Below are 15,189 nucleotides of genomic sequence, written 5' to 3' on the forward strand. Positions count from 1 at the left end.
ATTATAAATGAATCAGTCCCCCAAATGTAGAAAAAATGTTTAAATATATATGTATCGTACCTTTATCTTCTGTAGAACATTCTGATACGCAGTCTTCAGTTCTGGTCCATTAATATCAGCCTATTCCACCAAACATGCACATAAACAAGACAAACAGGAGATGTTTGCAAATTTCAAGTTATAGCTTATGATATGTAAGTCAGTCTGTTTAGGGATCAGACAGATTTTGCACATAACATTCAATATATGAAGAAGTGGTTAAGTAAGGAAAAAGCATTTCTCGGTGATACTGTAGTTTGTTATTAACTTATGACTCAAAAGAAAAGTCTGCTGTTTTCCCACCTTTATATACTCCAAAGTGAGAAGATCATCTTCTACATTATCCAAAGTAGTAATTATGTAAACTGGTTTTCCATTATCGTCTTAAAAAAAAAGAAAAAGGATTTTTTTTTTAATAAAGAAAAAAAATTTGACGAGGTACCTATGCATCTTTTGATCACCTATAGCCTATAAACTAGACTATTAGCTGTCATGACTATTTAATTTAAAAAGCTCTTCTGCACACCTAAAATAGATGCCTCTCCTAAAATCATCAGCACTGGAACAAATTTACAAAAGCATTACTAACAGAATGAGCTCCAGAATTATCTTCCCTTTTTTACACCTTATATTTAATTCCGGAAGTGGATCCTCCTCAGCTTACAAAAGAAAGCCCTGCAGGCTTTTTGAAGACACATTCAAAGTGTTATTAGCTATTAATGAATCGGTTTTTTGACCAGCATACAAACACTTACCCATATACTCTGGGCACAGCAGACAAACTTCATGCAGGAAAGCATTTGCAGTCATGTCAAACGTTCTTAATTTAAGTTCAGTGCCTAACCCTACAACCTCAAGCTGCAGCACAGGTGTCTCGATATTATCAGTAAGGCGGCATAATTTTATTAAGACCTATGAAAAAATTAAAAAAAAAGGTAGGGAATTATCTTCTTAGATTTTACTTAGGATCATATATTTACATATACTTACTGGTTAAGGCATATTGATCATTAAACTTTATACAGCCAAAGACATGGAAAAAATAAAGAGTTCAACAAGCAAAATTACTAGAATACTGTTTGATGCTGATTTAACAAAAATGTATTGTATGTATGTTTGAAAAAAGTTACACTTATAGGATCTAATTAATTTTTAAAAGTGTTCTGTAAAGCATTTAGTAATGTTCAACTCAGTCAAAACTAGATTTTCAGTGGACATTGTTTACTTGCTTTCATGTTCATGAACAGAGAAGGACTGTGAGATGAGGTGGTAGGGAGTTGTCTTGGGCATAATGACCATGACATGGTGGAGTTCTCTATCCTTGGTGAAGTCAGGAGGGGGGTCAATAAAACCGCTACCTTGGAATTCTGGAGGGCAGGCTTTGAATTGTTCAGGACAATGGCAGGGAGGGCCCCTTGGGAGCCAGTCCAGAAGGCCAAAGGGGTCCAGGAAGGCTGGACACTCCTCAGGAAGGATGTCGTAAAGGCACAGAAGCAGGCTGTCCCTGTATGCCATAAGATGAGCTGGCAGGGAAGAAGACCAGCATGGCTGAACACAGAAATTTTGCTGTGTGTTCGGGAGAAAAAGAGTTTATTTCTGGTGGAAGAAGGGGCATGAAGCTCTGGGAGAGTACAAGGAAGTTGCCAGCATATGCAGAGAAAAAATCAGGAAGGCCAAAGACCAGCACAAGCTCAACCTGGCCACTACAGTCAAGGATAACAAAAAATGTTTTTATAAATATACTAATAGCAAGAGGAGGGCCAAAGAGAATCTCCATTTCTTTACTGGATGCAGAAGGGAACACGACTACTGAGGATAAGGAAAAGGCTGAGGTTTTAAACGCCTTCTTTGCATCTGTCTTTACTAGCCAGACCAGTTATCCTGAGGGTACTCATCCTTCTGACCTGGAATTCTGGTACGGGGAACAGAAGAACCCCCCCACAGTTCAGGTGAAAAGAGAGTTTTTAAAAGTCAAGTTTGCAGATGACACCAAGCTGGGGGGAAGTGTCGATCTGCTGGAGGGTAGGGAGGCCCTGCAGAGGGACCTGGAGAGGATGGGTCGATGGGCAGAGGCCAAGGGAAGCAGTTCAACATGGCTAAGTGCCAGGTCCTGCACTTTGGTCACAACAACCCCATGCAGCGCTACAGACTTGGGGTGGAGTGCTTGGAAAGCTGTGCAGAGGAAAAGCATCTGGAGGTGCTCATCGATGCTCGCCCGAACATGAGCCAGCAGTGTGCCCAGGTGGCCAAGAAGGCCAACGGCATCCTGGCTTGTATCAGGAATAGTGTAGTCAGCAGGACCAGGGAGGTGGTTTAGTGGGTGACATTGGTAGTAGGGTGATGGCTGGACCAGATGATCTTGAAAGTCTTTTCCAACGTTAATGATTCTGTGATTGGATTTTTTTTTGAGCTCTGCCATTAAGGAATTTGCAAACTGAACATCAATCAAGAGAAGTTCCAGATTTTTCAATCATACGCAACAAAGATGTTGTTAAATAAATATCTACGTGAGCTGTCCATTGTCATCGTCTTTCATAAACTAAGCAAAATAAATATACGCAGTCTTCCTTTCCATTTTTAAACTATAAAGGCAACAAATGGAGAGGTAGGTGATTTTTTACAGATTTTATTTATATCATTTTCTTAGAGACTGTGAAATGGTAGAGTTACCAGTAAAGAAGAATATAAAATAAAACATCTTAGCCATTCTTAAGAAAAAAAATAGTAATGATTTTTCATTATTTTTTTATTTTTAGAAGTCTAGAGCATAACAAGAAGCTGCAAGCTAGTTACTATGTGTTGAAGCCTTTCTGTAAATCCTACCCTAAAACAGAATCTGTAAAGTTAACTGACTTTGTATGGTTTGTCTGTAAAGCTATACACTGGGTAGCAGCAATAACACTGTCATTGCCACTATCTGTTATTAGACCAACTGATGTAGTCAGATAGCACTTAGGTAAAATACTCTTTTTCAAGTCTGAAGCAGCAAGAATAACCATTAAATGCCTCACAGTGAACTTGCTATGTTTGAGTTCAACAGAATTGGAAAAGAAACAGAGGGTAAAAATAGGGTGATTGTATGACATGAAACATTAATTAAGTTTTCCCAGTGGTCACAGAAGTGTTTGGAAAAGAGATGTCAAAAACTACATCTTAAGCCAAAAAAAAAAAACAGAACGCACAAAGAATAATACTGCTTCTGAGCTCTACCAGTGATGGTTAGGTAAAGGAAATTCAATGATAAAATGAATTGGGAAAGTAGACAAAACAAGGTATTTCAGTACAGATGAAGATGCAGAAGCATAATTGTGACTTGAAAGCAAAAACAACCTCTTGAACACTCCAGAATAGTTTGAGCAAGAAACAGCGAATCAGTAATTCTACAAACATGAATTTGTGAACACAATGAACAGGAAAGAGTCATAGATCAGGTGTGCTTTGGAGAGACAAAAAAAATGTAACTTTACCTCAGCTACTTCAAACCTCAGCTGAAATTCAGTCATATTTTTCAAAGATTCTTGTTTACGTAGTTTTTTTCGCTTTATACTGCTAGCTCGTGTGAGGGAACCAGATGGGGCTTCGAAAAATGGCATGTCCTCCACAGGACTGCTTAGAGCATCATAAAATTCTTCTTCTGATTCTAAAGATTAATTCACAACAATGTTACATACACATTTTAGATAACCAGTATTTTGCAGTAATATGACCTAGAATTTTTATGTACATGTAAATATTTAGAGATGTAGACAACTTTGGGAAGATCACCTAGCTAAATCTGTTTCTACACTTGCCTCAGTTCCTGCCTCCACAACACCTACAGCTGCACTACCACATCATCAACTCTCATTAACTCCTTTGACAGCATTCTCTCACTACTGGCTATGCAAAAATGAGCACAGTGTCTCATTAAGCTATTAGTCCACACTAAAGGCAAGACATTTCTTCTGCTGAACCAACTGCTGCTGACTTCATCAGCTTTGTGAGAAAAAGCAAAGCTTTATTCCACCTGACGTTATTAGACATGTATTACAATGACCAATAGATAGAACAGTCTAATATGGCTTTTTCCTTTCACCAAGAAACCAGCAGCTGTGAAGTTAAAGGAACATCTATCTTTCTTCTGACAAAACCGAACAGATGACTTGAGGAGGTATATTCTATGGTTTAAAAGCACCCTGGAATCTGGGGGGAAGGTAGGGAAATACATGAGTCAATCAAAACATTTGCACAGTTGCCATGTATGATATAATTTAAAAACAAACCTGATTCGATCAAAATCTAGTTATTACTTTCTCAAATTAACTGTTACATGTTTTCATTCTCACCTCACCCTAATTTTAAGAAGGGAAAGATATTTTACCTTTGGGCATCTAACAGAACTCATAAAAATAGATGAAGATCCACAGATCCATATCTGTATACACACTGTACACACACTGAATTAGAAGTGATTACATCAATGAAAAAATAACTAGCTTTGCTTATAATTCTGCTAGTGTCACAAACTACATCCATCATCGACTTTGGGAGAGCAGAGAAAGTATTCTTCTCTATTTCCACAACTGAATGTTTTGGCAAAGGTAGGGCAACTGATGTTGAAACAACGCTGATATATTTCATTATTCTTCAACTATAACTATTAGATGGAATGTTACAATTAAGCTAAACTGTTTGAACAGAAAGTTGGTATTAAACATGATCAGTTCCTCTGTAGTGTATCTTCTGCTTGATCCTGTGAAAGTCAAAATGCTGTTTGTTTATAACACAGTAGTTTCTCACAGTCACTTAGTATTTTTTAATTGTACTATATGCAACAAAGTAAAAGATAAAAACCTTCAAAGAAAATAATTAAAATCATGATGAGAGGACTAAGTATGTACTGAAGCAAAAAATGACATACATGTTACTACAGACGTTCTGAATCAACACCCTGAATATCCAACTCCTAGGACTTTTAACTTTACACTTAATTACTTAGTGGATCTTTGCTTTTCTCTCAATTTAGTTTTGATTTTCAAAATCCACCAGGAATGCTCACCAGAATGTCCAAGGTTTGATTCAAAAAACTAAAATTCAGAGCACTGCTGCACACTTCATCAGGTTAACAGGTTATTGAAAAAGCTAATTTTATTCTCTATGTCCTACAAGAGTTCTTTACAGAATTTATTTCACAATGAGCATAGACCCAGAATTCTTCACACTTAATGAAAATGACTTAAAACCTAAAGCTTTTTGAAATATGAAGAACTTGAAATTCTGCTAAAAATTTACTCAGTAGGGAACAATGGCAGATTAAAGACCCATATAAATAGAGGCCATCACAAGTCTCACCATTTTCCAACACAGTATGAGTCACCACATGTCTTTTCTGATAGATATCTATTGTATCATATCCAAAGACAAAAAATAAACAACCCATCCTGTGAAAGAAACGTTCTACTTCAAGAGAAGTAATGGAAAGAGCAAGCACTGAAAGTTGTGCTGCTTTGAGAAAATGCATAAATGTTTTGTACAGAGTAAATGCATAAGTGTTTTGTACAGAGTGAATAAGAAACTAAACAGAATATAGCGCAGCTTCAAAAATTTGAAACAAAGCCTCAGAATGGTAACTTACTCCAGGAGAAACAAATGAACCCAATGTAGTTAAAAAATTCACTTGAACTGTTCAATAAATCAGACTGTAAAATAGATTGTATTACCTGATTCTGCAAACGAATGAAGATCCAAAACAGGAAGCACGCCTTGTGATAAATGTGGCACTGAGAGTACAGGGGATATCGCAGCCTGAAATAGAAGACACCATATAAATTTTTGCTTGAATTCTTTGCTCATGCTATTGCATGCACAAATGCTGCTGCATAGAAGCTTTAGAACTTAATCAGTTTTATTTTAAGCACAAAACATTCTAAATGAACATGTTATTAATAACTAAAAGTATAGGAAGAAAAGAGGCTTAAATAGAACAGAAACAGCAGGTGTTACACAGTTGAATAGCTGCAGAGATAATCCATCTGGAAACAGAGCAAAGAAGTTCAAATATCCAACTTCACAGATCAAAATATGGACACAGACCGGACATCATACAAAACACAGGAAAGACAAAACCTAGTCCCTCAAAGGATTACAGAATGGCAACTTCAGAGAACAGTAAAAGACTAGCTGTTCTTTATAAAATTACACAATACCAGTGGCAGTAGAGGAAAAAGGAAAAAGAACAGAAAAAGAACGGAAAAAAAGAAAAAAGAAAAAAGGGATAGAGAGAATATAATAGTAGACAGAATTGTGTCCAAATTTCATCATGCATGACAAAATTGTGTCCAAAATTCTGTCCAAGATTGTCCACATTGTGTTCAAATTTCTTCATGACAAATCTGGTGGCTTTCTACAATACAGCTTTGTATTGTAGAGCTCCACCACAGCTTTGGTGGACAGGGGCAGAGCAACTGATACCATCTACCTGGACTTGTGCAAAGCATTTGCACTGTCCCCCATGACGCTCTTGTCTCTAAATTGGAGGCATACGGATTTGATGGATGGACCTCTCAGTGGGTAAGGAATTGGCTAGATGGTTGCACTCAAAGAGTTGTGGTCAACAGCTCAACATCAAAGTGGAAGATCAGCAACAACTGGTGTATCTTGGAGGTCTGTATTGGGACTGGCGCTGTTTAACATCTTTGTTGGAGACACGGATAATGGAATCAAGTGCAGCCTCAGCAACTACGCCGGTGATACCAAGCTCTGTGGTGCAGTTGACAAGCTGGAGGGAAGGGATGCCATCCAGAGGGACCTGGACAGGCTGGAGAGGTGGGCCTGTGTGAACCTCATGAGGTTCAACAAGGCCAAGTGCAAGGTCCTTTGCTGGACCTTTTTTTGGGCTGGGGCAATCCTAAACACAAATACAGGCTGGGCGGAGAATGGATTGAGAGCAGCCCTGAGGAGAATGACCGGTGGGTGGTGGTTGATGAGAAGCTCAGCATGAGCTGGCAATGCACACACAAAGCACAGAAACTGTGTTCTGGGCAGCATCAAAGGAAGCATGGCCAGCAGGGAGACAGAGATGATTCTCCCCTTCTACTCTGCTCTCATGAGACCCCATCTGGAGTACTGTGTTCAGTTCTGGGGCCCCCAGCACAAGAAGGACACAGACCTATTAGAACAAGTCCAGAGGAGGGCCAGAGAGATGGTCAAGGGGCTGGAGCACTTACTCTATGAAGACAGGCTGAGGGAATTGGGGTTGTTCGGCCTGGAGAAGAGTAAAGGCTCCAGGGAGACCTTATAGCATCCTTCCAATACCTAAAGGAAGCCTATGGGAAAGCTGGGGAGGGACTCTTTTGTCAGGGAGTGGAGTGATCAGACAAAGGGGAATGGCTTTAAACTAAAAAACGGTAGATTTAGATTAAACATTACAAATAAGTTCTTCACTCTGAGGGTGGTGAGACACAGGAACCGGTTGCCCAGAGAAGTTGTGGATGCCCTGTCCCTGAAGTGTTTAAGGCCAGGTTCAAGGGGACTATGAGCCACCTGATCTAGTGGAAGGCAATCATCATTCTGTGATGTATCTGGGGAAACGGGTGTTAACAAAAGTCTGTAATTTTAAGATGCAGTTGCCTACAACCCAGAGCAGTAACTGAGAATGTGTGAATTGTCACCATTCTGCCACTACATGTAGAAAGTGGAACAAGAATCTTTTGCATGTGTTACAATGAAAACTGTTTTAAAAATATATATATAAAACATAGCCAGATTGTGCAGATTAGAGTGATGTTAAAAATAAGCAATTAGGAGTTCACTTCCTAATTTTCTTAAAAACAGATGATTATCAAAAGTTAATATACACTTTTCAGGAATACTAACAGGAAAGTACCAATCCTTTAAGAAAGCATAAAACATTGACTCCAATGATTTTCACTTAGGAAAGGAGGTAGGGAAATAGGGATAGAATTCACTCCACACTCCAAGAACTTAGAAAAACAAGACAGAACTGGCACTAACTCAAGTGTGTTATATAAGTGAACAATAATAATAATTAAAAAGCTGTGAGAAACTGAAGTGAGTTGAACTGAAGCAGTGACAAATACCACTTTTGTTAGACAGGCACTATTGCGCCAATACTAACCACTGATGGGGTATTTTTGTTTTGCTTTAAACTGCTGCCTAACATCTACATAGTATTTAAACTGCTTAAAATTATGAAATTTTAGCTATTTCTTTCTCTAAACAAAATAGCTGAACCGAAACTCTGAAACACTATGATGCATGTGTAAGCTTGAAGGTAAAATTAAATTAATCTTCAGCTAAACATGAATGATGAACACACGTTCATCAAGATTAATACGAAGCAAAGTCCCAGAGTCGCAAAAGTACTTTTTTTGTCATAGTTTTCCGGTGGCTGAGTTAAAAAAAAAATAAATAAATCTCGTAATTACAGACTAAGGATCATAATGAACACAAACTAAATGACAAGTAAAATTTCTATAGCTTTACAGAATTAGCTACAAGTTTTGAGAGGTTCTAAGTAAATGCTTGTTCTTCACTTTCCTCTGCTCATTTAATAACTGCAGTGCTAACCACAAGAAATTTATTTTTGTCATTAGTATTGATGAAATAATTTTTAAAAATCTTACCTCAGTTATTTTTGGAGGAGAAGTGGTAGCAGGAGCACTTTCTGGCTTAGGAATGCTATCAATTAGCTCCAAGATACTTGTCAGCTTTTGGTCTGATATTTGGACTGAAAGTAAAGGCAGTTGTCCAGACAGTTTGAACCTGTTACATAAATAATCGATGTTATCGTATAACTATTTCATTCAGACATCACATTCATTTTCTTCTGAAAAATACACTACTCTTCCTGGTCAGAAGGAAGGTCATCTAACCATTACATTTAATACAGACATGTAACTTCTGTTGCACACAGAAGAGATCACTAACTAACAAATATCTAGATATTAATTTATATTTGCATTTGGTACAAAGTCTTCTGGATGAAGGCTGCAAATAACTCCTGATTTGGTTACATAAAGCATACCATCCTTACAATCAGAAATTGCTCATTCTTGTTCGTATTTTTCATTTAATTACTTGCAGTAAATCACACAGCTAAGCCCTCACACAGTATTTTACAAAAAAAAAAAAAAAAACTTTTTGCGTAAGAATGTTTGCAACCTAAAATTTCAACCTAAAATTACAATTTTGTGTACTTTCACAAATAACTTTCTTGAAGTTATGTATATTTAACCTGGCTCTAATATTATTTCCATGTTCGCTATGTAAACTAAATGTCATAGACATAAAAGACACAGGGGAATAAAATAACTCTTTAAAAATGTCATCAATAAAATGTATTTTAACTCTGTTTGAATAGACTTTTGATGATATGAAGTAGAACTGAATATAGTCACTGTCTTTTTAAAGACATAAAACGCATCCCAGTTCCTCACAGAACTGAGCAGCATAGAAAACTGTCTCCAAGAAACTTATTATGTATTTATTCCAACAGCTAATTAGAACATATAAAAGAGGTCTGGTCCATTCAATAAGCCAACCATCACCAACAGCGGGCAGCAGCAGACGCTTAACACAGTGGATGTAAGAAACAGGACCTGTTGTTTCCTGTCAATTTCATTGTGCTCAACTCAAGGCTCAGTCTCCAGAGGAACATGGAGATAATGTGAGGGGAAAAAAAAATCCAAAGTTTTCAGTCACCCTCAACTAACTTTGAGATACAAGAGTAACTGGAAAAAACACTTCATAACTGAGCAAACCTGAATCTATACCGGTCAAATAGCAGCAGCAAGTTTCTAGGTTTTTACTATGTATATGTTTTTGATCCATAAAGCCTGAAGGAATTTAATTTCATCTACTTATGATTTATGTTCATAATTCCAGTACTGTTAGAAAGAAATTTACACTTTTTGTTGTCCCCGTTTTTCTTCCTTTTTTTTTTTTTTTTTGTGTTGGGGGGGTGTGTCGAGGGAGGGCAGGGTAGGGGGTTCTGGGACAGGGAGGGGGAGAGGAAGGGGGACAACCAGACAAGTGTGTAGCTGTACGATAAAGATGGATATCATTCTTTTTTTCCCATAGATTTATACATATATATATAGAGAGAGAGAGATGAAGTCTTCACTCTCATCTTTACTAGCTTTAAGCAAGACTACAGCAACTAGGATAAAGATTTCATATTGTAATCAACTGCACCCATCCTTTACTCTATGCCCTGCTATTGCCTGCTAGTTGTTGAGGGAAAGGTCAGCTTCTGATGACTATTTGTAAAACGGACAGCCCATATATACCTGGCATAAGAGAGCATTTAGCAGACACAAGGCATAGATAATGCAAATAATTCTGGTCCTTTAAAAAAAGCTTTTAACATACAGAAAACATCTAGAAGTAGAATGCAGTTGTTCTCAGTTTGTGGGCAGCAACTGAGGAATAGAAGAGTTCGGTACTTCGGTCCATGAAGGAATCTGTGCAGAAACTTCTGCCATGGTTCAGACTGGCATCCTTAACATTTCCTTCTGTCTAAAGTAGAACCACTTTCAAAGCTCCAGTCATATATGGACATTCCTTCAAATAGGACGTATTTATTTTTTTAAATGGAGACTATATATTGTATAGTAGGATGCTCTCAACTTTGGTATCCTAGTACTACCTTCAAACACCTTCAAAAAACACACGACATTCTCCCAGTAACCTGCTTCACAAAATGGGGGAACCCTACAACCAGAGAAAACAAATAAAAAACTTAAACAGTCTACAAAATAACAGAATCTTATTAGTGTTCCCAAAGACGAAAGCACAGAAACTATAAGGAGCGCTGCATCCTATTCTCAGAAATGAAAGGCAGATAATCAGATCCAAACACAGAGTGAAAGTTCATTTTAAGGGTAAAAAAAATATGAGCAGATGCCTTGATATTTTAAAAATACAAGTCAGCAATGAAAGGCCCTTGATCTAGTGCTCTTTAATCAATGTAAATCACATAAATTACTATTCTCATTCAGGCATCAATATAGAGACGTGCCTTCCTAAGCAAAGCCAGCACTAAGGCCTGGTAAATTCATTACTGTTTTGAACAATAATTCAACTGGATTCAAGGGTCTCCTGAAGAAGTATATGCAACATTAAAGAATCAAGAAAATACAAGCATCCAATTACAAGCTTTTTAGGTGTAAGAAGGAGTGAGAACATGTGAGAAAAACAGCCCTGCAGACCTCAAGGTCAGTGCAGCAGGAGGTGCTCCAGGCATGCAGCAGCAGTTCCCCTGCAGCCTGTGGAGAGGCCCCTGGTGGAGCAGGCTGTCCCCCTGCAGCCCATGGGTCCCACACGGAGCAGATCTCCACGCTGCAGCCCGTGGAGGAGCCCCCGGTGGAGCAGGTGGATGTGGCCTCGAGGAGGCTGCGGCCCATGGAGAGCCCCCGCAGGAGCAGGCCCCGGGCCGGAGCTGCAGCCCGTGGAGAGGAGCCCACGCAGGAGCAGGGGGTCTGGGGGGAGCTGCCGCCCGTGGGGGACCCGTGCTGGAGCAGTTTGCTCCTGGGGGATGGACCCCGTGGTACGGAGCCGTGTGGGAGCAGTTCTTGAAGGGCTGCTGCCTGTGAAAAGCCCCCACAGGCTCAGTTCGGGAAGGACGGCATCCTGTGAGAGAGACCCCATGTGGAGCAGGGGCAGAGAGTGACCGTGAAGACGTGGAGGAGACAAAGAGAAGTGTCAGGGACTGACTACAGCCCCCGTTCCCTGTTCCCCTGTGCTGCTTGGGGGGAGGAGGTAGAAGGGAGTGGGGAGGAAGGTGCTCTTAGTTTGCTTTCAGTTTCTCCTTTCCTTTTCTCCCCCTCTTCCTTTGAGGAGGGGAAGTGAGAGAGTGGTTGAGGTGGAGTTTAGCTGCCCAGCAGGGTTAAAACCACCACAATAGTGAGAGATAAAAAACAGGAACAATTAAAACATTTGTTGTTTTAACCAATTTGTGAGATAGATAACCAAATTTGAAAATTTGTCACACAGTCATAACAGGATATGTACTATCCAGAAGGTAATCCAAGTTCTCAATACTTCAAACTTCTAAAGAATTTGAAGCAAGAAGCAGCAGCAGCAAGCCGTTAAAGAGAAGGTCAAATCTCCACCATCATGTGAAGAGCTGCTATCCCAGCTATTTTGAGACTGGTAGAGGACTAAAGTATTACAGTATCATCTTCAAAATCCATCCTAGAATCATCTGGAGATTGAAGAAAGTAAAAAGTTCAGTTATGCTAGATTGGCTATTTGCTCTTGGTGAGGGTTAAGATGTTAGTTTTGATCCTTAACTCACTGTGGTATATGCTTATCACAATCAAACAGCTGTGAGATAGCACAGACACTCAAAGGAGCACCAGCTGATCTGCAAGAAATAATGCTTCAACAACAAAAGCAAGTAGTTAGAAACCTTTTACTGTCATTTAAGTGACCATATGAGAATATGGAACACAAATAACATACATTATGGAAAAATTTCTTAGAATCAGTCTTGACAGAGATAAACAGTCAAAAGGAAAAGCACAACTGGTATACGCTTCTCTTTGTGTCGCATGCCATGACAAGTAGTAATATGATACAGCAATAGGTGCTTTCATTAAGAGCAGACACTCCTTAACCCAGGTTATATTAGCATAACCCAATTACAAACCTACATTAAAACAACAGTCTGTTATATGACCACAGAAATGAAATCTCACTTTCTCTCCCTGGGCTTCCTGATGTACAACTCTCAGGAATCTGTCTTTTTAGTTCTCTTATCTAACCTTTTCCACCAAATAGAAAAGGTAAGGAGGAAAAAGAGTACAATGTTTTACCATGTCAGACATCAAAATTCAGAAGCTAGCTTCCCAGCTTTCCAGAAGGTGGCACCATTGTACCACAAAATCAATGCTCTGTATTCACAACACACAGCATCAGTGGTATGCATTATTTTACTTCTGAGTAAACAAATCCTAGATTCATAGAACAGAATACAATCATTTAGGTTGTAAAAGCCCTCTATGATCATATAGCCCAACCTTTAACCTAGCATTGCCATTAAACCATGTCACTAAGCTTGACAACTAGACGCATATTCTGTGAGTCTGTGTTTTGAAGACCTCCAAGGATGGTGACTCAACTACTTCCCTACGCAGCCTGTTCCAATACTTCACAACCCCTACAGTGAAGAAATTTTTCCTAAAATCCAATCAAGACCTCCCATGGTGCCACTTAAGGCCATTTCCACTCTTGTCTTATCACTTGGCGCTTGGGAGAAGAGACCAATCCCCACCTCGCTACAGCCTGCTTTAAGGTAATTGTAGAGCATGATAAGGTCTCCCGAAGCCTTTTCTCTAGGCTAAACAACCCCAACTCCCTCAGCTGCTCCTCCTAAGACTTGTTTTTCTAGACCCCTCACCAGCTTTGTTGCCCTTCTTTGGGCACACTCTAGCACATCGATGTCCTTCTTATAGCGAGGGGCCCAAAACTGATCACAGTACTTGAGGTGCGGCCTCACCAGAGCCGAGTACAGGGGGACAATCACTTCCCTAGTCATGCTGGCCACACTATTTCTGATACAAGCCAGGATGTTGTTGTCCTTCTCGGCCTCCTGAGCACACTGCTGGCTCATGTTCAGCTGGCTATTGACCAATAGCCTCAGGTCCCTTTCCACCAGGCAGCTTTCCAGCCACTCCTCCCCCAGCCTGTAGGGTTGCATGGGGTTGTTGTGCCCCAGGTGCAGAACCTGGCACTCAGCCTTGCTGAACTTCATACAGCTGGCCTTAGCCCATCACCCCTGCCTATCCAGATCCCTCTGCAGAATCCTCCTACCCTCGAACAGATTAACACTTGTGCCCAACTTAGTGTTGTCCGCAAACTTACTGAGGGTGCACTTGATCCCCTCATCCAGATCACTGATAAAGATATTAAAGAGAACTGGCCCCAGTACTGAGCCCTGGGGGACTCCACTAGTGACCAGACCAGACTGCAGCTGGATTTAACTCCATTCACCACAATTCTTTGGGTCCAGACACCCAGCCAGCTTTTAACCCAATGAAGTGTACACCCATCCAAGTCATGAGCAGCCTGTTTCTCCCGGAGAATGCTGTGGCAAACAGTGTCAAAAGCCTTACTGAAGTAAAGGTAGACCACATCCACAGCTGTTCCCTCATCCACTGAGCACGTCACTTTGTCACAGAAGATCAGGTTAGTCAAGCAGGACCTGCCTTTCATAAACCCACGCTGATTGGGCCTGATCACCTGGTTGCCCTGTAGATGCAGCATGATGGCACTCAAGACAATCTGCTCCATGAGCTTCCCCGGCACCAAGGTTACACTAATAGGCCTGGAGTTTCCCAGACACTCCTTCCAGACGGGCATCATGTTTGCTAGCTGACAGTTGACTGGGACTTCCCCCTGATAGGCAGGACTGCCGATAAATGATGGAAAGTGTCTTGGTGAGCACTTTTGACAACTCTCTCAGTACCTTTGGGTGTATCCCATCCAGCCTCAAAGACTTGCATATGTCTAAGTAGTTAAGCAGGTCGCTAACCATTTCCTCGCCAGTTATGAGGGTTTCACTCTGCTCCCCATCTACCAGCTCAGAGGACAGGGTACCTGGAGAACAACTGGTCTTTATGATCTTCACATTCTTCTCAATTTTCATTTCATAAATTGCCCCCTGACTGTGCTAAACATTTTTTTTCTGCCACGGCCTATGCCAATTCTTATGCCCATAAGTGCCTAGCTAAAATCTGAATTTCTAATAGTTTTAAGAATGAAGTGTAAGCTAGTTTGTTGTATCATGATTGTCCTAAAAAACATATTATGTTGTAATGCATTAATGGCACTTCAAAAACAATGGAATTTTTAGCAAGTAGTGTCCTTGTCGGACATTAGTGAGGATGTTTTTTCCAAAATATATGCAGAATTATCTTTGCCCTTCTGTCTCAGTGGTCTTGGACATCAAATTTGCTTCAACAGTAGTAACATGAAAACGCCTTCTGAGTACAACTTCCATAAGCAATAACTTTTCTGCTAAATAAGCCTAAGTGTACACTCTATGCATTAAAAGCTCTTTCCTTGAGAAGAGATCTGAGGTAGATAAACATCACTGACAAATAACCTAAACAAAAGTAAGGGAGTAAGACAGCAAATCACTTTTCA

At 39.9% G+C, this 15,189-nt stretch overlaps 1 protein-coding gene across 7 annotated transcripts in view; it reads right to left on the bottom strand.

Moving 5' to 3' along the window:
• Nucleotides 1–15,189, bottom strand: part of VPS13A (vacuolar protein sorting 13 homolog A) — a 121,294-nt gene that overhangs the window by 73,719 nt on the left and 32,386 nt on the right. For all 7 annotated transcript variants that reach the window (XR_010827995.1, XM_066989087.1, XM_066989086.1 and 4 more), the window contains exons 23-28: nt 8,664–8,802; nt 5,739–5,823; nt 3,507–3,679; nt 795–951; nt 343–422; nt 61–120 (exon numbers count right to left, since the gene is read on the bottom strand). Coding sequence is in view for 6 of the 7 variants with exons in the window: in XM_066989087.1 (XP_066845188.1) it covers nt 61–120; nt 343–422; nt 795–951; nt 3,507–3,679; nt 5,739–5,823; nt 8,664–8,802 (694 nt within the window). In the remaining variant the exon portion in view is untranslated. The remainder of the gene's footprint in view (nt 1–60; nt 121–342; nt 423–794; nt 952–3,506; nt 3,680–5,738; nt 5,824–8,663; nt 8,803–15,189) is intronic.

This window comes from Anser cygnoides, chromosome Z (assembly GCF_040182565.1).
Source record: "Anser cygnoides isolate HZ-2024a breed goose chromosome Z, Taihu_goose_T2T_genome, whole genome shotgun sequence".
NCBI classification, from domain to species: Eukaryota; Metazoa; Chordata; class Aves; order Anseriformes; family Anatidae; genus Anser; species Anser cygnoides.